Source organism: Eptesicus fuscus, chromosome 13 (assembly GCF_027574615.1).
Source record: "Eptesicus fuscus isolate TK198812 chromosome 13, DD_ASM_mEF_20220401, whole genome shotgun sequence".
NCBI lineage: Eukaryota > Metazoa > Chordata > Mammalia > Chiroptera > Vespertilionidae > Eptesicus > Eptesicus fuscus.
In genome coordinates, this window is record NC_072485.1 from 2,315,707 (window position 1) to 2,340,636 (window position 24,930).

Below are 24,930 nucleotides of genomic sequence, written 5' to 3' on the forward strand. Positions count from 1 at the left end.
TTTTTTTTTTTCTTCACAAGGTGAAGGTTCCCTGCCCGATCCTGGTCCTTGTGGGCATCCCCTTCTGGGGACAGGTGGTGCCTTAGGGTGCTCGAGAGCATCTGTTTTAGGGGCTCAGGTCGACTGGGCTTAGAATGTCTTCCCAGGGCCTGGGCCTTCTTCCAGAATCTCCTCTGCGGAGGCTTCTGGACCCGGGTTCCCCACAGCTGCCTCTGTGGGGGTTTCAGGAGTAGAGATGGCCTGGCACTCATTGGCATTCGCTGAGTAACCGGGATGCCTCGGAGGAGGGTGAGGGACAGGTCTGGCTAGTTCTGCCCTGTTGTTTGTGCCTGGGATTACCTCACACTCCCGGCTTCCCCGCCCCACCTGGCGGGGGCCGGCCCTCGGTCCTCCAGCCCCCTCTCCCCACATGCCCGAGGAGCCAGGGGCCAACATGGACCTTCCTGTCACTATCAGCTGAGTCTGGAAGCCTCATCCCCGGGGAGGCCATGGAGAGGGACAGCCGCCCGGTGAGTCGCTGGGCCGCGGGCCAGGCCTCCTGGCGCTGAGAAGGCAGGGCTGGGCTGGAGGCGGGCGGGGCCCTGCCTCGTGGGGGCCTCAGTGGTGGGGGCAACTGAAGGGGCCTTTTCTGCTGAGAAGCTGCTGGAGATCAAGACCTCTTGGACTTTCCTAGGGAGGAGGGAGGCTGACAGGCCGGGCTGTTGGAAAGCACCCAGGGCTGTGTGGCTGGCGCGGGCTGGCACTCTGTGGCCTGGGAGCACCCCAGCCAGGACACTTCTGCTGTGAGATTTCTCCTCTGCTGGTCGGAGGGTCACGGAACCTTCGGACTCTAACTGAGCTCCTGGGCTCCTGGGCTCCTGGGCCCTCCTCACTGGACTCCTAACCCTTCCACAGTGTCACCATGTGCTTTCCAGATCAAGGGCATTTCCCACCTCCCTGGGCCACTCACTGTGCGCTGAATCACCTGCATGCCTGGGAGGGCCTCCGTGGTCTGTCCTCAGCCCTCCCGCTGCAGTGCCGGCTCCTCTCCTCGCCGCTCAGTGGCGGGGGGGGGGGGGGGGGGGGGGGGAGGGGAGCGTGGAGAGCCTCCTTGGGAAAGCCCGTTGGGCCTCATGCCTCCTCCCCACCCCTCTTGCTCTGCACTGCGGTGGGGCAGGGACTCTGGGAAGCAGAGGGTGATGTCCAGACAGAACGGAGCGTTGTCTGGGGCGTGAGGGGCTGTGCCCACAGTCCCAGCCATGAACCTTGGCAACGTGCTGGGGTCTAACGTGATGTCCCTGAACGCAGCAAGGGGGGAGGGGGAGCTCTCCGAAGGGGCAGGCCCGTCCCGGGCAAGGTGACGGCAATGGGCCTGGGAAGCACCTCTGTCCAGGGCCTGGCCACATGGGCGGGCACTGGGGGGCACAGGGTGGAGAGCAGGCTTTTCATTATCGTGGAGGGAGTGTCGATGGTGCGGGGGGCGCCATGTGCATTCGGGGGCTGATGTAACTTATACCAGAATGAAAGATGTGCACCTGACTTCCTTCCTTAAGGTTCTCAAATGCAGCCCTGTTTAAGGTAGAACTGCCAAGACAGAGCTGGGGGTGGGGGTGGGCGCAGGGGGGGCTGCCGGGGGGTGGACATTAATGACACTGAGGAGAGGCCGCTGGGGACCCGCCCCTCCAAGGCCCTGCCTCCTGGCCAGGGCTTCCTTGCAGAGCAGCGCCCGCCACTGCTGTTCTCCATCAGGGCTGTGAGGAAGGCGGCCACGGCGGAGCCTGACGGAGCGCCTGTGAGGGCCGGGAGGGTCTCAGGGGGTCTTGGCAAAGGGGTGAGAAGGTTCTCAGAGCCTCTGTCTTCAAAGGAGGAGCTGCGGGATGTGGTGGGCAGAACACGTGCCATGTCCCAGCTCAGCTGTGACTCAGCCTCTGTAACATGGAATAAACAGTGTTTACTTGAGGGTCTTAGAACAGTTCACCTGGAGGCTCCTTTAGCATAGTGTCTGCCATCGCTGGGGACAGAGAGACAGACAGAGGCAGGGGCAGGGGCAGAGACAGGGCCAGGGGCATGGGCAGGGGCAGGAGCAGGGGCAGAGACAGGGCCAGGGGCAGGGGCAGGGGCAGGGGCAGGGGCAGGGGCAGAGTCAGGCGCAGGGGCAGGGGCAGGGGCAGAGACAGGGCCAGGGGCATGGGCAGGGGCAGGAGCAGGGGCAGAGACAGGGCCAGGGGCAGAGTCAGGGGCAGGGGCAGGGGCAGGGGCAGGAGCAGGGCAGGGCAGGGGCAGAGAAAGACAGATTGATTCACAGAGCCAAGGTTTGTTGTCATCATCCTCTTTGCTCTAGTCCCGGCTCCTGTCAAAATGTGGGCAGTTTTCTCTCCATGCCTATGTTTTTCCACCATCAAATCTGAGGATTGGACACCTGGCCCCTGGAGGCCCCTGTGTGGCCCCCTGACCGCCTCTGAGCCACAGAAAAGGGGGTTACAGGTGCACCATATCAGTGTGTACTGGTGTTCTAACAGTGTGCACTTGGTGTGTTTTAAATAGGCCACATTCTCCGTGCTTATAGAGGGAATGTTTATTAGAGAGGCCGGTGCGGACCCGTGATGGCAACAATCCTTTGCAGAGCGGACGTTCCCGTACTTGTATTTTCTTAACGTGGCGGCTCCAGCCCGCCCGAGCCCGCGGCGCTGTGGCCTGGACAGGGCTGGAGGCCCCCGGAAGGGCTCAGCTGAGGCACCTGCCCGGAGGGGGCGGGCAGGTCACCAAGATGCCAGACCAGCAGGCTCAGGTCATGCCATCCCCCAAACTAGTGCCGTCACCCTCAGGACCCGGCACCCGCCCTGCATCCTGCAGGCATGCGTCCTCACCTCCGACCTCTGTCTCACGTCGTCATGGTGCCCAGCAGACCTCCACCCGCCATCCTGCCCTCTGCCCCCTGCGCCCTCCGCTCTCTGCCCCGCCTCGTCCTGTGCTGGCCGCCGGGCACTGGAATGTGTGGGAGTGTGTGTGGGCCTGGGCGCTGGGCCTGGGCAGGAAGGCGGCTGATGTAACAATAGCCACTTAACCTAAGTGTCTTGTTTTGGCAACACAGCTTCCTCGTGGCGCACAGCACGGAGGTGGACCGTGCCCAGCTGGGTGTGCAGGGTGCTGGGTGGGGGCGCGAGGGGAGCCAGAAACCCCGAGCCCTGGGCTTTGCCAGCCAAGGGGAGGCCTGGCGGCACCAGCTGGCGGCCGGCTTGTCTGACAAGGGAGCCTCCTCATGTACCGGCATCGGCAGAGCGGGCACCGGGGGAACCGAGGCCGTAGTTCCTACATCATCCGAAGCTCTTGGCGTGGCGGCAGTGGCCACTCAAGGTCTTTACAGGATTTGATGAATGAATAAATAATAAATGAATGGAAAACGAGTGAGTGGCCCTGGCTGGTTTGGCTCGGTGAATAGAGCATTGGCCTGCGGACAGAAGGGTCCTGGGTTCGATTCTGGTCAAGGGCACATTCCCGGATTGCGGGCTCGGTCCCTAGTGTGGGGTGTGCAGGAGGCAGCCGATCAATGATTCTCTCTCATCATGGATGTTTCTATCTCTCTCTCCCCATCCCTTCCTCTCTGAAATCAATAAAAACATATTTTTTAAAAAGAAAGGAAAACGAGGGAACAAACGAAGGGCCGGGGGTGCTCTGCGTCTGGCCTTTCCTGTGTGTATAGGAGGTGCCGCTCTGCGGCGACCTTAGCGCTCCCGGGCAGTGGCCCTCACGCTCTTGGGGGCAGCAGGCGCTTCCTTTGCAGGGGAATCTGAGGCGGAGCCCTTGCCCACAACTGGAAACTGGCTCTTCTCTGCTTGAAGTGGGCGAGGGACTCCAAGCCCCTGACCTGTGAATCTGGCTCCCAGGCCCCTCCGTGCGACCTCGATGCCCCGTGGACCCTGCTGGGACGCGGCTGGCTGTCCAGCCCCTGGCTTTACAGACCTCGGAGCTGAGAGGGATGTGACCACCCCGTAGGTCACGCAGGAGTGCAGGAGCAGAAGCAAGAGGCCGCGTGTCTCCCACACCTGGAGAAAAGAGGACTCGTGGCCCTGGCTTCTTAGTCTGGGGCCCGCTTGATTCCAGGCTGACCGAGACCCTGGGGTTAACATGCTGGTGGCAGTGGGGAGGAGGTGCTGGGAATCAGAGGGGAGCCCATGGTTGTGGGGTTTCTCTCGGTCCAGGGAGAGGAGAACAAGGGGAGCCTGTTGTGGAGCGGATGCGAGTGAATGACCACTGGAGCCCAGACCAAATTAAAATGTAGGGAGCCTTTATTAGCCGGCCTGGCGACCCGGCGACTGCTCTGCCATTCTCCACGCAGGGAGACCAGAGAGCAGCAGCGACCCTTTGTGTAGGACCGCTTTTAAGCACATTAACCACATCCTGTTTTTGCAGAACAAGCAACCCAAGACAAAAACGTTTTTCCCAAGCAATGTCAGGATCATGCCAATGACGACCATGTTGTTCACAGGGTCATCCTGTTCTCCAGAAAGCTGACAGTGTTCTGTGAAAGAAGGCTACGTGCTGGGAAGGGGCCATCAGACCCTATCTCAAGGCCTGGCCTGGTGTCCGCACTGACAGCTCTGTCTGGGGCACAGTCCACGGCCTCAGTAGCGCTCAAAAGTTCCCGCTCTCCGACAGAGCCCTCTGTTGCTGCAGGTACAGTGAGCCTGGGCTGAGAGAGCGAATGGGAAAACTCATGATCTGCCCCATCCCAGTGCGGCCAGCGCCGCGGAGGCCCGTTCAGTCCCTGCAGTCCACACTGCAGTGGGCTCTGCGGGCAAGGGGGCTGTTCGGTCCCATCAAAGGGACCCCTGAGCTTTCCGGCACCCCAGTGCTTCCCGGGGGGCTGGGAGCACTTCTTCCTGCCTGGCCCAGCGCGCTGGGGGGCCGGCCTGGGGCCCTGCCTGTGCCCATTCCTTTGAACACCCACAACGCTCCGGGTCACTGGGAGAGCGGCGCTGCCACAGGGCCTGGGTCTGGGGAGGGCCTGCCTGGCACGCTGAGTGGGCAGCGGGCAGCAGGCAGCGGGCAGTGGGCAGCAGGCAGCGGGCAGCAGGCAGCGGGCAGCGGGCAGCGGGCAGTGGGCAGCGGGCAGCGGGCGAGCGCTGTGCCGGGCAGCAGCCCAGGGGCCGGGCCGGAAGACGCCACGCTGCCTTTCTGGGCCTCCGCTGCCTCAGCAGGAGGATGGAGGTTTGGACTAGAGAGTTTGCAAGGCCCTCGGGGCTCTGCCAGCCTGTGCCCGCCTGCCCCGGGCTTAGGCTGAGGGCGGCCCCAGGGCGCGGGCTGGACTTGCCCTTGGGCTGTGAGGATGCGTGGGAGCCGCTACTGCAGGTGGACATGGTTTAGGGGGGCCCGGGGAGCAGTCTCCACGCAGAGCCCAAGGCTCAGGCCATGGCTGTGGCCTGGGGGCCATGACGTCACTCAGCACAGCCCCTCCGCACAGGCCAAGGGGCTCATGGACTCACTCCCACCCCCACCAGGCAGGGCCTCTGGGCAGAGTCTGCTCAGAGTGGGTGTGCAGGTCCCCGTCCACCGTGGAGTCGGAGCTACCACCTGACACCGCGGACAGAGGGCAGGGCGCTGGGTACCAGGCGCCTGGGGCTTTCGTCCCTCCTGGCGCCAAGATATTCCTGAGCGACTTTGGATAAAGCACGTAAATGGTTTGGGCCTCTACTTCCTGGTCTGTGAAACGGGCAGAACAATCCTCATGGGCTCCTGTCCAGGAAAGTTCTTGGAAAGAGCCCCTGCTCTCTCCAGCCCTCCCGCCCCCGCCTCCTGGGGCCCTGCCCCGCCTGCTGCCCGCCAGGCTGCTTCTGCCCACCCCCTGAGGGGCTTGGGAGCAGCCTGGGGAGTCCTGGTGCTGATGTGGGGAGGCTCAGACTGAGTTCCCCGAGGCAGTCATCACAGATACCGGCCCGGGGGCCTGGGGAGGACAGGCAGGGCCAGGAAGGAAAGATGGGCAATGCCGGGCCGGGGCATGCCGGCGTCACCTCTGCCCGACTCCGCCCTGTCACATGATGCCCGCCCGGCAGGTGAGGACCCTCGAGCTGCAGGCCAGTTGGGGGAGCCCGGGCCCTGGCCCAGGAGTTGTTGTCTGAGCCTCGTCGCTGGTTGTCTGTGTGCTGGAGGGGGGCCGAGCTCTGGGCCAGGGCTCGGAGGGGGGCTGGCCTGCGCTGGGCTCTGCCCGGGAACCGTGGCACCTTGAAGGAGGTGTCTGCGCGGAGGTGCAGCGGGCCTCTGGAGGGAGCATCCGCTCCAGGAGTGAGGAGAGGACATGAGTCCCTGGGCTGTAGGTTGGACCCCAGGGGAACGTCACGGGGGGCGGCAGCCCGCGGAGGGGGAAAGGGCGGCCGCGGAGTCTCCGGTTCGGGGTCCCAGAACATGGGAACTCCCCGCTCCTGCTGGGGTTTGAGCTGAGGGATGGAGGAGGACCTCCGGAGGCCGACATGGACGCGAGGTGTGAGCTCTCAGCATGCTCTTGTGTTGAGGGATGGGAGTGCCCCCTGAGGCTGGGGAAGACTCGGGGTGAGAACAGGGACAAAGGCCTGGCAGGCAGACTGCCACCGTGCCAGGTCCCAGGCAGATGCCAAGGTTTGGCCAGCACCGTGCGAAGGGTTTAAGTCTGGCTTTGTCCAGCAGCCTCACGTCTCCCTAAGCTGAGCCGGCACAGCCCATCAGCCCTCTGGTTGTGCCCCGCGGCCGTCACCGCTCAGCACGCTGGCGCTGGTTGTGCTGGTACAAAGGGGGAGAGGAACGGCCCTCCCTGCCAGCGGCCGTGTGCCAGGTGGGCAGGAGCGTTCCCGCTTACCTCAGTGAGTCCTCAGACGTACCGTCCTGTTCTCCAGATCCAAAACAGGAAAAGGGAACAGAAGTGGCTTTACAAGGTCACACAGGTCATGCTGGTGGCCCAGGATCGGCCTGCCCGCCTGGCCCCCATGTGGTCAGCAGATGCCCACCACCTTCCACATGGCCTCACCCGCTCTCCTGGCCCCCGAGTCCCGTTCCCTGGGGGCCTCCAGGGGCTGATCTGTTTTCATTCTCTGGAACCTACAAGCGCCGGGGAGGGGGGCCGAGCTCTGGGCCGCTGGGCTCAGCGGTGGTAAGCAGCCGCCCCTCAGGTTCCTAAACACCCGCTGCCGTGTGCGTTCACCGCGTGCGGGGTCAGGACAGAGGCTCCTCGTTGGATTCATCCCCAGGCTCCACGGACGTGAGGCAGTGACCACAGCGGCCTCTGACTCTGAGAGAACAAATAGCGAATGACAACCGCCCGCCTGGAGGGGCAGGTGCTGCCGGGGCCGGGTGTGCGTGAGGAGGACTTGCACTAGCTGGTCGCTGAGAGAGCACTTCCAGGGCTTCCCAGCTCTGTGGGCGGGGAGGGCGGAGACGGGTGCCGGGTCCAGACCCTGTGCCCTCCGCTCACCGCAGGCTGAGCCCCCACATTCCTGCGGCTCCCGGAGACCATCTCGGCACAGCCGGTCAGTGTTCCGCAGAAATCACGGTGAGGGCAGGTGTGCCCCTGGGCCGGGTCAGCTCCCAGCTTCCGCTGCGCTCTGGGGGCTTCTGGAGGGGACCTGAGAGGCAGGGCTGGTGTGAGGGGGGATGGAGGGGTCCCCATAAGGGGCAGAGGGAGGTGAGAAGGGGCCGAAACTGGTGAAGGGCCTGGCGTCCTGCAGACCAGGGCTCGACGCCAGCAGAGGCTGCGGACGCCTCCCCAACAGCCCGACTGCCGCTCCCCCTCTGGAGGGCGAAGGCGCAGGCGCAGCCGGTCTCCAGGGGCAGCAGCCCCGTGTCTTCGATCGCCTGCTGTGACCATGGCTGCACCATCTCACACTGCCCCCCTCAGAGGCAGCCGCCCAGGGGTCAGGGCAGGGCCCCCAGAACCTGCCTTCCTGGCCTCACATCGGGGCTCCGCCAGCTTAATCACGTGGCTTAGTCGCTCTGCCTCTGCAAAATGGGGTGAGAATCCCCCTCAGAGGGCTATTCTGGCGACAAGATGAGGAAATACACACCAGCACTCAGAGCCCCCTTCTCGGCAACTATGGGTAAATTAGTGCGCCCGCAGCTGAGTGAGGTTACGGATCACGTCCGAGGGGGGTAGGCTCAGCCCCGTCCGCACCTTCTCCTCCTCCTGCACCTGCCTTCCCGTGTCCCTCTGTGCCGCTGCCTGCGTGCTACCCATGCGGGTGTGTGCGTGTGTGCGTGCATGTGTGTATGTGTGCATACTGTGGTAATTCTGGGGTTACTGAGAGTGGGGGGGTGTAAGGCAAGTCAGGGCTTTCCTTAAGCTGTGCCTTTCACACGTTTTGATGACAGCTCACAGTAAGACCAGTGTTACAGGCTAACACACACACCAGAAAGGGGCCGGTGCGGGGAGAGGAGTGGAGAGGGCAGGAGGGCTGGTTACCGCCCCCACGTGGACCACAGCTCTCGGCTGCCTTCGGGGGAGGAGCTGGCCCAGCTGCCTCTCCTGTGAGGGGCCTTAGACATGTGGAGCCAAAGCAGGTGCCCCTTCACCCCAGGCAGATGGCACTGCCCTCTGCCCACCTCTGCAGGGCCTGTGACGGGGAGAGACTTCAGGGAGTGGGACTCTGGGCTCATTCCATCCCTGGGCCCTCCTGTCTTCCCACATATTCCCCCTGCCCCCCTGCCCTGGCCCTGCCTCCCCGCCCCGGCCCTGCCCCCCCTGCCCCATGGGGTGACCCTGCGCCCCTGCCCCGGCCCTGCTCCTCCAGCCTCTTGCTTCAGAGCAGTTCCCTGGAGCTCAGAGGGCTTGCAACTGGGTGGCTGGCAGGGATGCAAGCTGAGGGACGCCTTTGCTCCGCTTTCAGAATGCTTCCCCGGCAAGGACTCCAGCCCGGGCATCACCTTCCAGGTCCTCCTCCGGCACGTCACCGTCCGGCAGGTCACCGTCCGGCACGTCACCGTCCGGCAGGTCACCGTCCGGCACGTCACCGTCCGGCAGGGCACCGTCCGGCAGGTCACCGTCCGGCAGGTCACCGTCCGGCAGGTCACCGTCCGGCAGGTCCTCCTCCGGCACGTCACCGTCCGGCACGTCACCGTCCGGCACGTCACCGTCCGGCAGGTCACCGTCCGGCAGGTCACCGTCCGGCAGGGCACCGTCCGGCAGGTCACCGTCCGGCACGTCACCGTCCGGCAGGGCACCGTCCGGCAGGGCACCGTCTGCCAGGTCGGCCTCCACAGCATCCCCTCCGAGGAGAGTGCACCTGGTCAGAGCAACACCTCTGGGGGCCACGCCCATCCGGGCCTCTCCTGCCGCGTCAGCACCAGCCACCAGGGCCACCGGGGAGACGCCAGGTGAGGGGCAGCTGCAGGAGGAGGAGAGGGGCAGTCATTGGGGGGAGGAAGGCTTGGCCTTGGCTCGCCCCTCCTCCTCTCGCCCTCTGGCCATGTGTGGGAGGAAGGGAACAGTCGGGGCAGCAGGGGACTGGCAGGGAGGGGCCAGAAGGAGTCATTAATGCAAACCCGAGACGGCCAGCATTGGGGCAAGTGGGGAGGGGCTAGAAAGCAGGTCCACCGGGCGAGTCACTGTGGAGGCTGCTCAGTGGGGTTGGTGCCCATCTCAAGGGCACGGGTTCCAGCCAGGCCCCACAGGGCAGGCCCCTCCCACCCTCACCTCCCACTGCCGCCTGCCCCTAGGTGCCCGCTCGCCCAAGTTCTCCTGGCAGGAGGGTCAGAAGCGGCTGCCGCTCATCGGGTGCATCCTCCTGCTCATCGCGCTGGTGGCTTCGCTCATCCTGCTCTGTGAGTGGACGGGGGGAGCATGCCCCTTGCGGGGGGATGTGGCCATGGGGCGGTGCTGGGGCACAGCAGGAACACGGAGGCCACCGCTGCAAACGGCTTCGGACACGGTGCCCCAGGCCCTCTGGAGCCTGGGGTTAGGAGTGTGGGGAGTCAGAGAAGCTGGGCTCCCGGCCCGTCTGTCCTTCCCGCTGTGCCGCTTCCTGGGCAGGTTGGTGCACCACTCAGAGCTCAGGTTCTGCATCTTCAAATGATACGGAATTCATTCGTTCACTCCTTCATTCGTTCACTCCTTCATTCAACTTTCTATGTGCCCAGGAAAGTCTCGTAAAGACTTCACGGGTGATGAGGAATCTGAGATTTGGCACAAGTCCTGGCACAACATCCCCCTGGGAAAAGGCCAGTTATTACAAAACCAACAAACACTCTGACTAGGAAAAGTCTCTCGGCGTTTCCGTCACTGAGATAAACTGTTCTGGGTCAGGAGTTTCCCTCTTTGGAAACGATACTCAGGACGTGTCCCGGGCCCTCTGTCAGGGCCCGCTAGGGACCCAGCACAGGGGGCCTGGGAGCGGGAGGGGCACCCTCCCTCTGTGAGCAGCCCTTCCCTCTCCCCAGGCACCTGCCACCTGCCTCCTGTGCCTAGAGAGCCCCCGTCTGTCGCGTGTGCGCGCCTGGCCAGGGTGGGAGAGCTGGAATGCGGGGAGGGCTGGGGTGCTGTTCAGTGCCAGCTGTGGGGGGTGAGGGGACAGGGCCGTTGGAGCGAGGGCCATGATGGGGGGCCGTGTGCTGGTTAGAACACGGCTTCGGTGCCATGCAGACCTGCCGAAGCACGGGCTCTGCGCCTACCCAGCTGGTGACCCTGCAAGTTAGTAATTCCCTGAGCCTCACTCCCCACCTGCCCACGAGGTACAGGCGTGGCTGCCACGGAGCCTGTAAGCCCGCCCCGTGGGTCCGCGTGAACCTTCTCCAGGGCTCGGGGCTTGCTGCCCGCGCTCCCTCCTGTTCCCGCACCAGGCACCTCCAGGGGACCCCCCCATCCACAGAGAGCCCTAGGAAGAGCCTCCTGGCAGAGGTCCCGGCGTCCTCTGGCTCGTAGTCCTGCCAGCGCCAGGGAGGGGTCACGACTAGAGCCCAGGCCTGACTCCCACCCAGAGCTTTCCCCACAGACGTCAAGGGGATCATGGCTCGTCCGGGGCACAGGCCGTGGGCGGGGAGTGGGGCACGGAGGAGAGGCACACCCTGCAGATCAGGAGGCATTGGCGTCTGAACCTGGAAGGAGCAATCACACAGGTGACCTTCACCCTGGGGGTCACACCGGTGACCTTCATCCTGGGGGGGTCACACAGGTGACCTTCACCCTGGAGGGGTCACACAGGTGACCTTTATCCTGGGGGTCACACAGGTGACCTTCATCCTGGAGGGGTCACACAGGTGACCTTCACCCTGGAGGGGTCACACAGGTGACCTTTACCCTGGGGGTCACACAGGTGACCTTCACCCTGGGGGTTACAGAGGGCGACCTTCATCCTGGGGGTCACACAAGTGACCTTCACCATGGGGGTCACAGAGGGCGACCTTCATCCTGGGGGTCACACAGGTGACCTTCATCCTGGGGGTCACACAAGTGACCTTCACCCTGGGGGTCACACAGGTGACCTTCACCCTGGGGGTCACACCGGTGACCTTCACCCTGGAGGGGTCACACAGGTGACCTTCACCCTGGGGGTCACACAGGTGACCTTTATCCTGGGGGTCACAGAGGTGACCTTCATCCTGGGGGTCACACAGGTGACCTTCACCCTGGGGGTCACACAGGTGACCTTCACCCTGGGGGTCACAGAGATGACCTTCACCCTGGGGGTCACACCGGTGACCTTCACCCTGGGGGATGGCGAGAACGGTGGGGGCGGGGAAGTAGGGTCCGGGCCGGGACAGGCAGGGTGAGGAGTCCGAGCCCGGGTTTCCCTGGCTTCCCAGGGCCGGTGTGTCCAGGCGGCGGGCTGCCAGCTCTGGTGTGGAGTCAGGTCAGAGACAGGGAGTCGGCGTGAGGCGGAGATGGTTTGGGAAGCGTGTGCGTTTGGGCGCCAGCATCTCCGGTTGCTCTTTGAGTGGGAAGACATTTAAAAGCACAGCGACAAGTCGTGGGGCAGGAGCCGAGTGTAGGAGACATCGCTTGTCCAGGAGGAGACAACATCCAGGGGCTCCTGAGGCCGAAGGACCTGCTTGGAGAGCAGGCAGGTGCTTAGCCATGTCTGCCGTCACCTGCAGAGCAGAGGCACGGCGGCCGAGGGCTCTGAGGGGCCCTGGGGCCTGCAGGAGCGGTTCCCTGGCCACCACTCTGGCCAGCATGCAGGCAGGGGAGCTCGCGAGGCCGTCCCCATGTCCACACCTCCCTCCCTCTCTCCTTTTCTCTCTGGGTGGCTGCTCAAGCCGGCCTGGTGCTGCCCTGCTTGCAGGAGCTTTCTGGAGCATTCTGGAACATTCCTGAGTAGCCTTTTTCTCCATACAGATGGGGGACGAGAGCCCCAGAGTCCGAGAGGGAGTGCAGGTCGGTGTCTCAGAACCCCGGGCCTCGGGCTGCTCCGTGTCTCCTCGCCGTGGGGCTGGCGGTGACGGCGCTGTGCTTCATCTTTTCCAGTCTACTTCTGGAGGGGCCACACGAGGATCAAGTACAAGGAGGCGGTGGAGAGCTGCCCCCGGCACGCTGTGCGCTGCGATGGCGTGGCCGACTGCAAGCTGAAGAGTGACGAACTGGGCTGCGGTGAGCGGGCTGGGCGTGCTTGCGTGCACATGAGTGTGCATGTGTGAGTGTGCATGTGTGTGCGTGTGTGCACGTGAGTGTGTGTGTGCACGTGAGTGTGCGTGTGTGTACGGGAGTGTGCGTGTGTGTGTGCGTGAGTGTGCGGGTATGTGCATGTATGTGTGTATGCGTGAGTGTGCACACCCAAGTGTGCACTCTGGTGACTGCAAACTTGAATGGGAGGTGATGGACAGTGAATCGGAGGATTTGGGTTCTAGTCCCGGAGGCTTATGTTTGAAACCTGGCCTTGAGTGCTGTGTGACCCGGGCAAATCGCTTACCTTCTCTGGGTGTTAGCCTATGTGCCTCTCCTCTTTGCCCAGCACGTGACCTCTGACCCCCCTGCGGTTTCATGGAGGCACGTTTGTGAGTGGCCGGCCTAGATGAGCGCAGAGGTGGTGCTGAGCTCCGGTTCTTAGTGGCTTTTGCAGGCTGTCTGCGTGTGGCCCCGATGTGGGCGACGGTGGGGGCGGGGCCCCTCCACTCTACCTGCACGTTTCCATGTGTCCTGTCCATGGCCGCGTCCATCTGTGACTGAGTCTGTCTAGTGAGAACACGGTCGGATCATAGATCACACACCCCGGCGTATAACAGTGACTGCGTCTCGGGGTGACAGCGCCTGGCAGTGCCTGCCCTTGTCCCAGCGATGGCCCAGGCCCTGCTGGATGGAGAGCCCTCTGCCACGCCCCCGCCCCAGCCCTGCCCTGCCTCTGCCCTCACCGGGTGTCGTGGGCTTCTAAGCACTGGCTGATGCCCCTCGCTCCGGGGCCAAGGTCCCGGGCATTTCCCAGGCCTCAGCGAGGGGTCTCAGGACAGGTGCCTCTCAGAGCCTTACTCAGCTCACCCCCAAACGAGGCGTCTCCTGGGTGCTAAGGGCCGCTCTGCCCCCTCGCCCTGCAGTGAGGTTTGACTGGGACAAGTCTCTGCTCAGAGTCTACTCGGGCTCCTCCCACCAGTGGGTCCCCATCTGCAGCGACAGCTGGAACAGCTCCTACTCCGTGAAGGCCTGCCAGCAGCTGGGCTTTGAGAGGTAACCTTCCCGCAGGTCCTTCCGGCGTCTGGGACGGCTCAGCTCTTTCAAGGGCATCAGGCGCCTTGCAGCGATCTCTGGTTAACATGACTCTTGGGGACCAGGGCTGAGGTCACTAGCTCGGGGCCCTGGGGCCTTACAGGTCTGGGCAGGCTGATTCCCTGCGGGCAGCCCCGTAGCTCTGCAGTAGGACCCACGCGTGCGGTCCTTGGCACCTCGTGCCCTCCCTCACAGTGAGTGGTCACTGCAGGCCTCTGAGGGCGTAGGCATCTGGCAGGTCTAGTCTCCTCGCTTCTGGAACTGGAAGCTCGGGCTGGCAACCCTTCAGTGGACTCTGTGCTGTGGCAGGGTGGCTCGGGCTTGAACTCACAAATGGGAGTGAAGTGGGCAGGGGCGGCCAGGGACAGGCATACGAACCGCCGGCTGATGCCAGGAGGGGGAGGAGGGGGAGGGGAGCGCTGACCTCTGGGGTCCCAGTTTGCAGGCCACATGGTCACCTCCATGCTCTCCTTGGCCTGTGTCTTGAAATCAAGTAATGTTGGGGTCTGTCCATGTGTGCGAGGTCGTGGGGAGAAGAGCTTAGGACCTCACTGAGGGCTCTCCGTGGAAGAAGCTGCTAGAAAACCAGGTTGGGGGATAAGGACTTAGACCCAGCTCTGTCCCTGCCTCAGGCTTAGCATTCCCACCTGGGAAGGGGAGTCTGGGTGATCTCGTCAGGAGACCTTGGACATTTTTTAAAAATATATCTTTATTGATTTTAGAGAGGAAGGGAGAGGGAGAGAGAGATGGAAATATCAATGATGAGAGAGAATCATGGATCGGCTGCCTCCTGCATGCCCCCTAACTGGGGATCAAGCCCACAACTGGGCATGTGTCCTTGACCAGAATTGAACCCAGGCCCTTTAGTCCGTAGGACCCTCTATCCACTGAGCCACACCAGCCAGGGCTGATGAGAGTCTTTAGGTGCAGGGTCGGGGTCTGCAGGTCCGCGGGTCACGGTGCTGGTGGAAAGGGCCAGGTCAGCTGTCTCAGGTGGAGCGTCAGAGTTCCCCGCAGAGCCTGTTCCAACCCAGGACCAGACTCCCTGGTCCAGGAGGGCTGAGGCAGGGCCCGAGACTGCATTTCCTACAAGTTCCGGAGTGGGGGGGCGCAGGGGGGGTTGAGGCTGCAGGGCTTGGCAGAGAACACACTGGGCGTGATCATAAGTGGGCTAACTATAGGGCTAGTGGGGCAGTCAGGGTTAGGTGGGCAGGGTCAGACCATATGGAGCCTGACAGCCCCTGCCCCCACCCCTTCCCCGTCACCAGGGCTGGCCAGGACCATGCTGGGGGGATGGAAGAGGACCCTGTATCATGAGGGCTCACTCTCCCCTCTCCCCTTGCAGTGCTTACCGGACAGGCGAGGTGGCCTCCCGGGATGCCATCAGCAGCTTCTCCGTCTCCAAATACAACTCCACCCTCCAGGAAAGCCTCTACAGGTGAGGGGGGCAGGCCAGCCGCCTGGCTGTGAGCGGGGGTCGGGGGGTCAGGGGCTTTGACGTCAGGGAGCCCCTCTTCCTGGGCCTCTCTGGGACCTGGCCTCCAGGAGCCCATTGTGAGTGTCAGGAGCTTCTCAGAACCGGAACTCATTCGCCACCTGCCTCCTGACTCCTTTCGGAGGCTTGGTGCAGAGAGCACCACGGGGTCAGGGGTGTCCCCAGAGTTTACCTGGTTGCCAGAGACAGTAAGTTTGGGGGCCAGCAGTGAGCCAGGTGTTTGGAGTGAACCCTGCTGCAGGGTTTTCGGGGGAGGGGCAGCAGCAGGGAAGTGCCAGGGGCCTGCGGGCAGGGGCAGGGGCACACCCGGGGGCCATGGCCTCCTCCCGAACCTCCTCAGGTGTCAGCTTTGCACTGTGGCCCCGCCCGGTCCCATCCCACTGAGAGGGTGGCTGGGGGCACTCGACCAGCTGGCAGTATCTACCTCAGGAGACGGGAGACAGAGAAGCAAGGCTCCCAGGGAAGGGGTGGGAGGGAGGGAAGGAGCCGGCTGCTCCGGGTGCTGCCTTGTGCCAGGCAGTGCCTGCTCTGTGCCAGGTGATCTGCAGAAACCTTTGCTGGTGAGCATCGCGGAACCTGCCAGAGGAGGGTTAGGCTGCCTGCTGTTGTGGAAGAAGCTGGGACAACAGAGGCACCAGTTCAGAGGATGGGAATCTGGTCAATGTGTGCAGCCGCCACTGGAGAGGGGGGTGGGGAGAGTGGGGAGGGTTTGACTGAGCTGTTTCCATTCCTGGTGAGCGCACTGGAGGGGCCTCCCACCACGAGGGAGAAGGTCAGAATCTCCATGTGTTTGTGCAAAAGAAATGGGATAGGAGCTGAGCAGGAGTCACCCAGGGAAGGCTTCTTGGAAGAGGTGGCTAATGTGCCCTTTTCCCACCTCTGTCTTTCCTTCTTCAGATCTGAATGCCCTTCCCAGCGGTACGTCTCTCTCCAGTGTTCCCGTAAGAAGATGCTCTTCCTCCTGACTGTGGCCTGTGGGGTGGGAATCCGGGGCAGAAAGGTGGGGCCGCTCTGGGGGCCATGGCTGGCCCGGGGTCCACCAGGAAGAGGGGCTTAGCCAGCAGGCCTGCTTCAAGGCCAGGGTTCCCGGAAGGCACCTGGACAGTTCCAGCCCAGCATTCCCTTTCCTGACCTCAGCCCAGCGGCTTCGCTCACACCAGAGAAGCACGTCTGGACTCTGGACTCTGGGTTCTGGGCGGGGCAGAGGCCTGGAGAGCAGGGCCGGCCGCTGACAGCCCCTCTGGATCTAGCGTCAGCACCCCCGCCGTGTTATGTGCAAGGCGCTCGCCTGCCTCCTTACAAGCATGAGCAAGTTTGCTTCTCGGGAGGCAGGGACTACTACCGTCCCCTCATTGAAAGGAAACGGAAGTGTTTACTAGCTTAAGGTCAGGCCTGTGGTGGGGGAGGAGCTGACCTCTGACCAAGGGTCTGACCCTAAGCCCAAGCTGGTCATTGGTCCCCGAGTGGACAGTGCTCTCAGCAATGGCCAGGCGGGGTGCTCCCCCGAGCGGGACGGAGTGCCACCCCAGACACTCTGGCTCCTCACTCTGTCCCCCGCAGAGGAAAGAACACATCTGCACGGACTCCAAGGCTGGCCCCCTTGTCCACGGTTTTGGGGGGCTGACTCACTCCGGGAGGTGCCGGGGAATGTTCCCTGGGATGAAGGGCCCTCAACCGCATGAGCTGACCCACTGAGGAGCCACGTGGGCACAAAGCCACCCGTACTCGTGGGAGGTTTATGTCTGCTCTGGTTTTAGGGAGGGAATGGCGGTCCCAGCATAGCACCTACTAACTGAGGGTCACGGGAGACTGATCTGCTTCCTGATCTCCTGACAGAGGGGCGTATCGGGCACTCGTTGGGCCCTGGGAATCTGAGGGAGAGTGAATGGGGCAGAGGGAACAGGGCCTGCCCAGGGTCGGACTTCCTGCTGGTGGTTCCGGGTGGCTAGCCGCCACGGGGCCTCTGCCTTGGCAGGAAGCACGGAGCCGTATCAGACCCCGTGGGCAGAGTGGTGTCCACGGGCCGGTGGGTGCCCTCGGACCGGGCTGCCTGAGCCTGCCCTGGGCCCGGGGAGCTTGGCAGGCTCGGAGAGGAGCAGTGCTCATGGGTCACCTTCTCTCTTCCCCCAGACTGCGGACTGAGGGCCCTGACGGGGCGGATCGTGGGCGGGGCACTGGCCCCCGAGAGCAAGTGGCCTTGGCAAGTCAGCCTGCACTACGGCACCACCCACATCTGCGGGGGCACTCTGATCGACGCCCAGTGGGTGCTCACGGCTGCCCACTGCTTCTTTGTGTAAGTGCCGAGGGGCAGGTGATGCGAGGCTGCGGGGCTCGGGGTCACCGGGAAGGGCTGTGTGAGGCCGCCCTCCCTCTCCAGCGGGCCGGGGCCCTGCCGTGGCGTGCAGCAGGCCCTGGGCCCTGGGCGTCTTGTTCTGCACCAGGCCCAGCATGAGACGCTGCTGCTGCTTGGTGGCCCCAGGGAGAGCGAGGCGGCAGGAGGAGCCTGCCCTGAAGGCCGGGCCCTGGGCTCCTGGCTGCCGGTTCCTGGGACCAGAACTTACAGGAGAGGAGCCTGGGAAATCAGGACCCTGTCTGGGGACCTGAGGGATGGGGGAGGGGTCGGAGTGGCCGCCAAGTGGCCTCAGGGGGCCACTTTGTCCTGCCGAGAACTCTGGTTCCACTGAGGACAGTAATACTGAGAGGTGGACTGCCCCCTGCTTTGGTCTTTGGGGCGCGCAGAGGAGACAGTGGGGTGACTGCTCCCTGAGATCCTGACCGGCCCTTCCCTTTCTGTTGGAGGGTGCAGGGGCAGGCTCGGAATGGCTGGTGGGAGAGGGGGCATTGCTTTGGACCTCTGAGCTAAGACAGGCGCCTCCGGAGGCCATGTCATCCCTCCTCCTGCCGCCAGGCCGGGGCCCGCAGCGCAGCCCTGTGTGTAGCACACGCCGCCCTGCGGTGGGCTGGCGGGCAGGTGACCGCTCTTGCTCCCCTGTGGCTCCGGCAGGACCCGGGAGAAGGTCCTGGAGGGCTGGAAGGTGTACGCCGGCACCAACAACCTGCACCAGCTGCCCGAGGCGGCCTCCATCGCCCAGATCATCATCAACGGCAACTACTCCGACGAGCAGGACGACTACGACATCGCCCTCATGCGCCTCTCCAAGCCCCTGACCCTGTCCGGTGCGTGAGTCCACGCGGGTCACACCCCGTCTGGCTCATCGGCAGCCCTCGCCGGGCGGCATCTGCCAACCCAGGGGGTGGGCAGAGCTTCAGTGTCGGAGTCGGGCTCAGAGGTCACTTAAGGGGACATCTTTGTGTTACAATTAGGGAAACTAAGGCCCAGAGGGTGGAAATGAGTTTGCCCCAAATGACACAGCCTACATTGAAGCAGGTGCCGGGCCAGGGCCTGGGTGCTGTATCATCGGGTCCCTAACCAGCAGATGGCATGTTTTCCCCGTGGGTCACGGAGCACTCGCGAGGGGCAGGCACTGGTAGGCGTGTGGCAGCTGTGACTTCGTTGGCTCCGCACAGCCGGTCCGCGGGGCAGGTCTGCCGTCGGCTTGGTTTACAGGGAGGAGATGGAGCTGTGGCGGCAGCTCCAGGACCGGCCCCGTGGTCCGGCTCCCGGCAACGCTCTTCCCACTCAGCTCCGGGCGGCAGGGGCTGGCCCGCGGGACCCCGGGAGTCATATGCAGACAGCCCATTGCCATGAGGTGGGGCTAAGGACCCACGAGGCACACGAGGAAACGCCACTGACGGTCCCAGGAGGGCTCCACGCACGAATCCACTCACTCGGTCGTTCACTTGCCGACTACGGAGCGCCCGCTTCGGAGTGGGCTCCGCGGTTGCAAGTGCAAATGGAGCAGACAGCCAGGGGGCCGAAGGTGGGGTGCCGAGGGGCGGGGGCCATGGGCTCCAGTGGGGGCCGGCGGGACAGGGAGGCTCTCAGAGGCAGGCTGGCTCGGCGGGCCAGGGCTGCCGGGGGCCTTGGACGGCTCTCTGGTTCTTCCGGCCTTTCCTGTGCTCTGGCCTGTCACTGCCTCTCCCGCATGCACCTTACCTCCGGGGCGGGTGGTGAGTCAGAGCAGTGAGCGAGCTCCTCGGGTGGGGTGAGGAGGAGGGAATCCTGGCGGAGCCTAGCTGGCCGGGGCTGACCCAGAACTACCCCCGCCTGAGCCACAGCCTCCTGTGGGCGAGACCTCCGCCCTCCTCCCGCTCCTCCGAAACAGGCCTTTCCCGCCCTGTACAGCCATCTCCACGCCCCGCGAGGCCCGGAGGAGTCCCAGCCCCGGTGAGGGCCACCCTGGTCAGACCCTGGACCTGACTCTTGGTTTAGAAATCAGAGCAGATCCAGTCGGCCACACGCAGGCTATGGACCTTGCGATCACAGAGCATCAGAGAAAACTCATGGAAACTCACTGGGAAACTTAGTTTCCCCATAAAATTAGCGGGATATGTAACAGTTACAGATGTTCCAGACTCCGTGTTGCAAAAATAGGGACAGCATATTTTAAGAGACGGTGTTTTGCATATTTTGTTAATAATTGACACTATCTCTTCACTTATTTCTTGTTTCTAACACACCTGAGGCAGACAGGTGTGTTAGATGTCAATGTGCAAAGCCCAAATTATAAGAGAATTTCTTTAAAATATGTTTTTATTGATTTCAGAGAGAAAGGGAGAGGGGGAGAGAGAGAGAGAGAGAGAAAACATCAATGAGAGAAAATCATTGATAGGCTGCCTCCTGCACACCCCACACTGGGGATCGAGCCCGCAAACCGGACATGTGCCCTGACTGAGAATCAAACAGTGACCTCCTGGTTCATGGGTCGACGCTCAACCACTGAGCCATGCCAGCCGGGCTGTAGGAGAATTTAACATTCATTCTCCCTTCCTCCTTCTCTCTCTCTTTCAAAGTTGCTGAGCATTTACACTGAGTGGCTAGATTATTATGATCTCTGAACGCATAATAATCTGGCCACTCAGTGTATATCCTATATAATAAAGGGCTAATATGCAAATTGTTCTCGCAACCAGGAGTTCAGCCAGCAGGCAGGCCGGCCAACCACCCATGTCCCCTCCCCATGGCCAGGCTGGCCGGACCCCACCCATGCACGAATTCATGCACCGGGCCTTTAATATATATATACATACACACACACACACTGAGTGGCCAGATTATTATGCGTTCAGAGATCATAATAATCTGGCCACTCAGTGTATATTCCAGGTGCAGGAAGCTGCAGTGAGCAAAACAAACAGCTGAGAACATGGCAGACGTGTATCAGCGCACATGTTCTTCTCGGGAACGGGACGTGGTGGTCCATGCCCGCTGCATCAGGAAGAGCGTCCTCAGAGGAGCGCACGGAGTGACCCACAGCAGCGCCTGCACCGGCTCATTGTCTCTGACGCGGGAGCAAGTGAGCAGCAATGCTGTGGCCTGTGCCTCGGAGGGCGCGCCCTTCCTGCCGGGAGAGGCTGTCTGACCCGGAGGGAGAGCCTCGGGTCCTGGCCACGGGCAGGGGCCCTCCCAGACCAGGCTGGGCACTCCCTGAGACAGCGTGGCCATCACACTGGACTTAGCCTGTGACTGCTTCTTGCTCTGATGGACAGGCAGGGGACAGACAGGCAGGGGAGCCACTCCGGGGTAGAGCCCCCAGTCACCAGGATCTTCTTGGTCCAGGGGAGCTTCCAAGGCACAGACCTCTGCCCACATGGCACCCCTGGCATCAGGATGCTTGGGGACTCTGGAAGCACCCTGAGGACTGGGGGGTCAAGATAAAGTGATTGGCTCTAGCTGGTGTGGCTCAGTGGATAGAGCGTCGGCCTGTGGACGGAAGGGTCCCGGGTTTGATTCCGGTCAAGGGCATGTACCTCGCTTGCAGGCTTCTCTCTGACCCAGGCCCTGGTCAGGGCGCGTGCAGGAGGCAACCAATGGATGTTTCTCTCACATCGATATTTCTCTCTGTCTTTCCCTCTCTCTCCCACTCTCTCTAAAAATCAATGGGAAAATATCCTCGGGTGAGGATTTAAAAAGAAAGGAAGAAAAAAATAAGCCCTGGAAGACTCAGAACTGCTCTGGGGACAGGGAGAGGCTTCTAGGACATTAGTCCCCTGTCCCTCCACTCCCCTCCGAGAGCTCGGTGCCTCCACTGACGTGCGGTCTCCTTGCAGCTCACATCCACCCGGCCTGCCTCCCCATGCACGGACAGACCTTCAGCCTCAATGAGACCTGCTGGATCACAGGCTTCGGCAAGACCAAGGAGACAGATGGTGAGAGGTGGGGGTGCTGGGCTGTGTGCGTGTGCACATGCGTGCCTGTGTGTGTGTCGCGCGTGTGTGTGTCTGTGTGTAGCGTGTGGGGTGACGTGCTGGGTAGGTAGGTAAGGGCCTAGCTAATGAGGGTTTGGGTCTCTGACCTCACGGGCCTGGGTGGGACTGTGTGACCTGTGTGTACGTCAAAGCAGTCATGTGACCATGCCCTCCGGCTAAGACCACCGGGAAACTTCTAGAACTGAACATGTGGGGCTCTGCTCCTGTCCGAGTGGGACACTCGTCATGGGGAGCCAGGGCACCTCTCAGCAGGGGCGTCAGGAAGGACTCGGCACAGGGCCTGGGGCTTGGGTTTCAGGGGAGCATGTGTTTAGACCGGAGCAGGATAAGTCTGTGATCGGGTCCCTAAGTCATCTCGTCTGGGGCTGTGGCCACATGGGGTCTACAGCTGCCATTGGCGAGGAAGCGGCGGCCGTCCCTCCCGGTGGGAGGTGCTGGCGCTGCGGTTTGCATGGCAACCTGCGTGGAGGTTCAATCGGGTGCCCAGCACTGTGCCTGCCCAGGTTAGGGAGCGCCCACGGGCCTCGAGCGGCCTTGTCTGGTGTTGGCCCTCTCGGTTTGTTTCCAGGCGCAGGAGACCGCCCAGGCCTGCCGGCCCCCATGAGACGCAGGCTGGCTCCCCTGCTCAGCGTGCCTGGCCTGGGAGCCACTCTCTCTGACCTCGGCTCCCGGCTGACCAGCTGGGTGACTGCCGGTCCCTTCTGCAGCCTGGCCTCCTCCATCTGCAGATGGGTCAGCTACACCTCTTCCAGCTCACAGTGACTGGAAACAAAGGGAGGGAGGGCCCTAGTGGATGGCGCTTTGAACACGGAAAAGCACTGTGCAACATGCAAGGCAGACTGGGAGGCTGTGTGTCCATGTCCGTCTGTCTTTGTCATGTGTAGTGAGCTGTGTCTGGCGTGAGGGTGTGTGTGTGCGCACATGTCTGGGTGGCCAACCCCAGAGATGGTGCCTTCCATGAGGGGCTGAGTCGGGGTCGGGGCAGTTGGAAGGCCGGAAGCTGACATCTGATCCCCCCCTCCCTGAAGAGAAGACGTCCCCCTTCCTGCGGGAGGTGCAGGTCAGCCTCATCGACTTCAGGAAGTGCAATGACTACCTGGTCTACGACAGCTACCTCACCCCCAGGATGCTGTGCGCGGGGGACCTGCGGGGCGGCCGCGACTCCTGCCAGGTGGGCTGCTCCGGGTGGGGCTCGGGCTCCGGGACCCAGGGCCGTTGGGAGGCAGAGGTGCGGGATCAGAGGGGAATCGGGTGCCCAGCTTTCCTGCACAAGGCCCCTCCCCCACTCTGCTGATGCGTGTACTCCCCACAGGGGGACAGCGGGGGGCCCCTGGTCTGTGAGCAGAACAACCGCTGGTACCTGGCAGGGGTCACCAGCTGGGGGACGGGCTGCGGCCAGAGGAACAAGCCCGGCGTGTACACCAAGGTGACGGAGCTCCTGCCCTGGATATACAGCAAGATGGAGGTGAGGCTGCGGGGCACCACAGCCGGCGGGGCAGCGCCCCCCGGGGCACTGGGAAGAGGGCCCTTCCCCGGCTCTCAGCGGCCCCTCATGTTCCCCTATCAGGGGTCACAAAGCGCAGAAGACAGGACAGGACGGGGTCACACCCTGGGCCGGCCCCGCGTCCCGGGTGCCCTGCGCTCCTCGTCCTTGGACGGAGCAGGGTCCGAGGGTTCAGGGGTGGGCCGGCGGGGGTGTGGCAGTGTTGCTCCTCTCCCCGGGATGGGGGCGCGCTGTGCATCACACAGGCCGCGGACCACAGACGGCCTAGGGAATGGGGAGGGGCCGGGGAGGGGGGGCCAGGAGGGAGGACTCTCCTCCTGGAAGTGGGTCCCTGGCGGAATGGGGGGGTGTCAGGAAGTGGAGGTTCACCCGGGGCAGAGTCTACACTGGAAGGCCGGTGCTCTGCCCGCTGAGGGCAGGACAGTGGCGCTCAGAGGGGACAGGGGAGCCGCCGGGGCTCGGAACCCACCGCCACGGCTGTCCCTTCCCTCCTCTCCGAGGGCCGCCAGCCGACAGGCGGGTCGAGTGGAGGCTCTGAGCCGCCGTGTCTGGCTCGTGGGCCCCAGCTCAGCCTCCCCTGTCCCTCCTCCTCAGAGCGAGGTGCGCCTCCGGAAGCCCTGAGCGGCCTGCCTACCTCACCACTGCTGCTGGAGGCTGCGCGGCCGGCCGTGGGCACCTGGCTCAGGCCCCCGACCCTTCTCCGCCGCTCCCTGCCTGCTGCTCAGCGAACATGCAACGTGCGTGTGCGTGTGCACGTGTGTGTGTGTGTGTGTGTGTATGCGCGTGGGGTTGTGTGCATGCATGTGTGCATGCGTGGGTTGTGTGTGCATGTGCATGTGTGTGCTTGCTCTCCCAAGGTCTTCAGAAACCAGGAGGGTGGTCAGCTCTTCCCAAACCCCAGGCTGGACATACCTGCGAACCACAGTGTGGCACCTGGGCACACCCACAGGTGTGTCCACGCGGAGAAGACACGCCGGGAAAGGCCTGGAAGGTCACGTCGGGAATTGTCGCCCCTCCTACCTGGGCTCGGAGACTGGCCCAGAACACGCAGCGCCCGGCCGCCCGGTGACACCAGCGCTGTCCAGGATGGTGGCGGTCTCGTCTGAGTGCCCGGCTGTCCCTGCAGGAGGAGGCTCCGGAGCGTGGCCGCCGCCCCGGCCGGGCTGACCTTGTAGACAGGGGTCACCGATCCGGCGGTTGGGTGTGGACTTGACTTTATTTTTATATTTAAGTAACAGAGTTGGATGTATTTTTAAAGATTCTCCCCAAATGCCTGCAGATAGGAGAGCGAGCGCCGGTCACGCCGAGAGCTCCGCAGGCCCGCGGGCTGAGCCTCTCCGGGCTGGGCAGGTTCCCGGCTCCGGGGCTGAGGGGCTCCTGTGCTCCGCAGGGAGCGGACCTCGGGGAGGTGGGCAGACCAAGGCGGAGAGAGCCCCGCTGGCGCTCACTCGGCTCCTCCCAGGGCATGAGGAATGGGTGCTGCTCCCCCCAGGGCCCCGGAGGCGGGGAAGCGCGCACGGCACCCTCATTCCCAGCTGTCTTCTGGGGACTTCGGAGTTTTTCCTCTGCTTTCTCCATCTTTCCATTTCTCAGCTGTTTCCGAAACAACACTGACATGAAGTTGCCATGGAGAGAACTCGGACACTGCCCTCAGCCCACCCCCCACCCCCTCGGCCCTTCTGAATGCTCCCCTGCCCCGCCCCGCGAGCCCGGGACCTCCCAGCCTCGCTCCTGCTCCTGCCGTCAGTCCCATTCTCCTCACCTGGCCTGGGCCTGTCTGGGGGTGTATGGCTCCCAGAGGCAGGGTCCAAGCAGATCAACCCCACCCAGCCATGGCAGGCAGCCGCTCGGGGGGGGGGGAGGGGTTCCCCTGGAAGAGCATGCGGTGTGGCTAGTGACTAAGGCAGCGTCGGAGGGGCTGGCTACGTGCTCTGAAGGCTGGGGGGTGGAGGGGCGGCAGCCGTGACCTCCCCC

General features: G+C 63.4%; 1 protein-coding gene across 1 annotated transcript; it reads left to right on the forward strand.

Annotated features, from left to right (window-relative positions):
* The first annotated feature begins 404 nt into the window (after positions 1 to 404).
* On the forward strand, positions 405 to 23,700 carry TMPRSS13 (transmembrane serine protease 13). Its single transcript, XM_028158473.2, has 13 exons — positions 405 to 509; positions 8,826 to 9,312; positions 9,655 to 9,759; positions 12,398 to 12,520; positions 13,459 to 13,588; positions 14,973 to 15,065; positions 16,020 to 16,063; positions 17,253 to 17,415; positions 18,127 to 18,299; positions 21,294 to 21,392; positions 22,481 to 22,623; positions 22,765 to 22,917; positions 23,551 to 23,700. Exons 1-13 carry the CDS (start codon positions 489 to 491, stop codon positions 23,575 to 23,577), a joined length of 1,761 nt encoding a protein of 586 aa, XP_028014274.2. The 5' UTR covers positions 405 to 488; the 3' UTR covers positions 23,578 to 23,700.
* Positions 23,701 to 24,930: the final 1,230 nt, after the last annotated feature.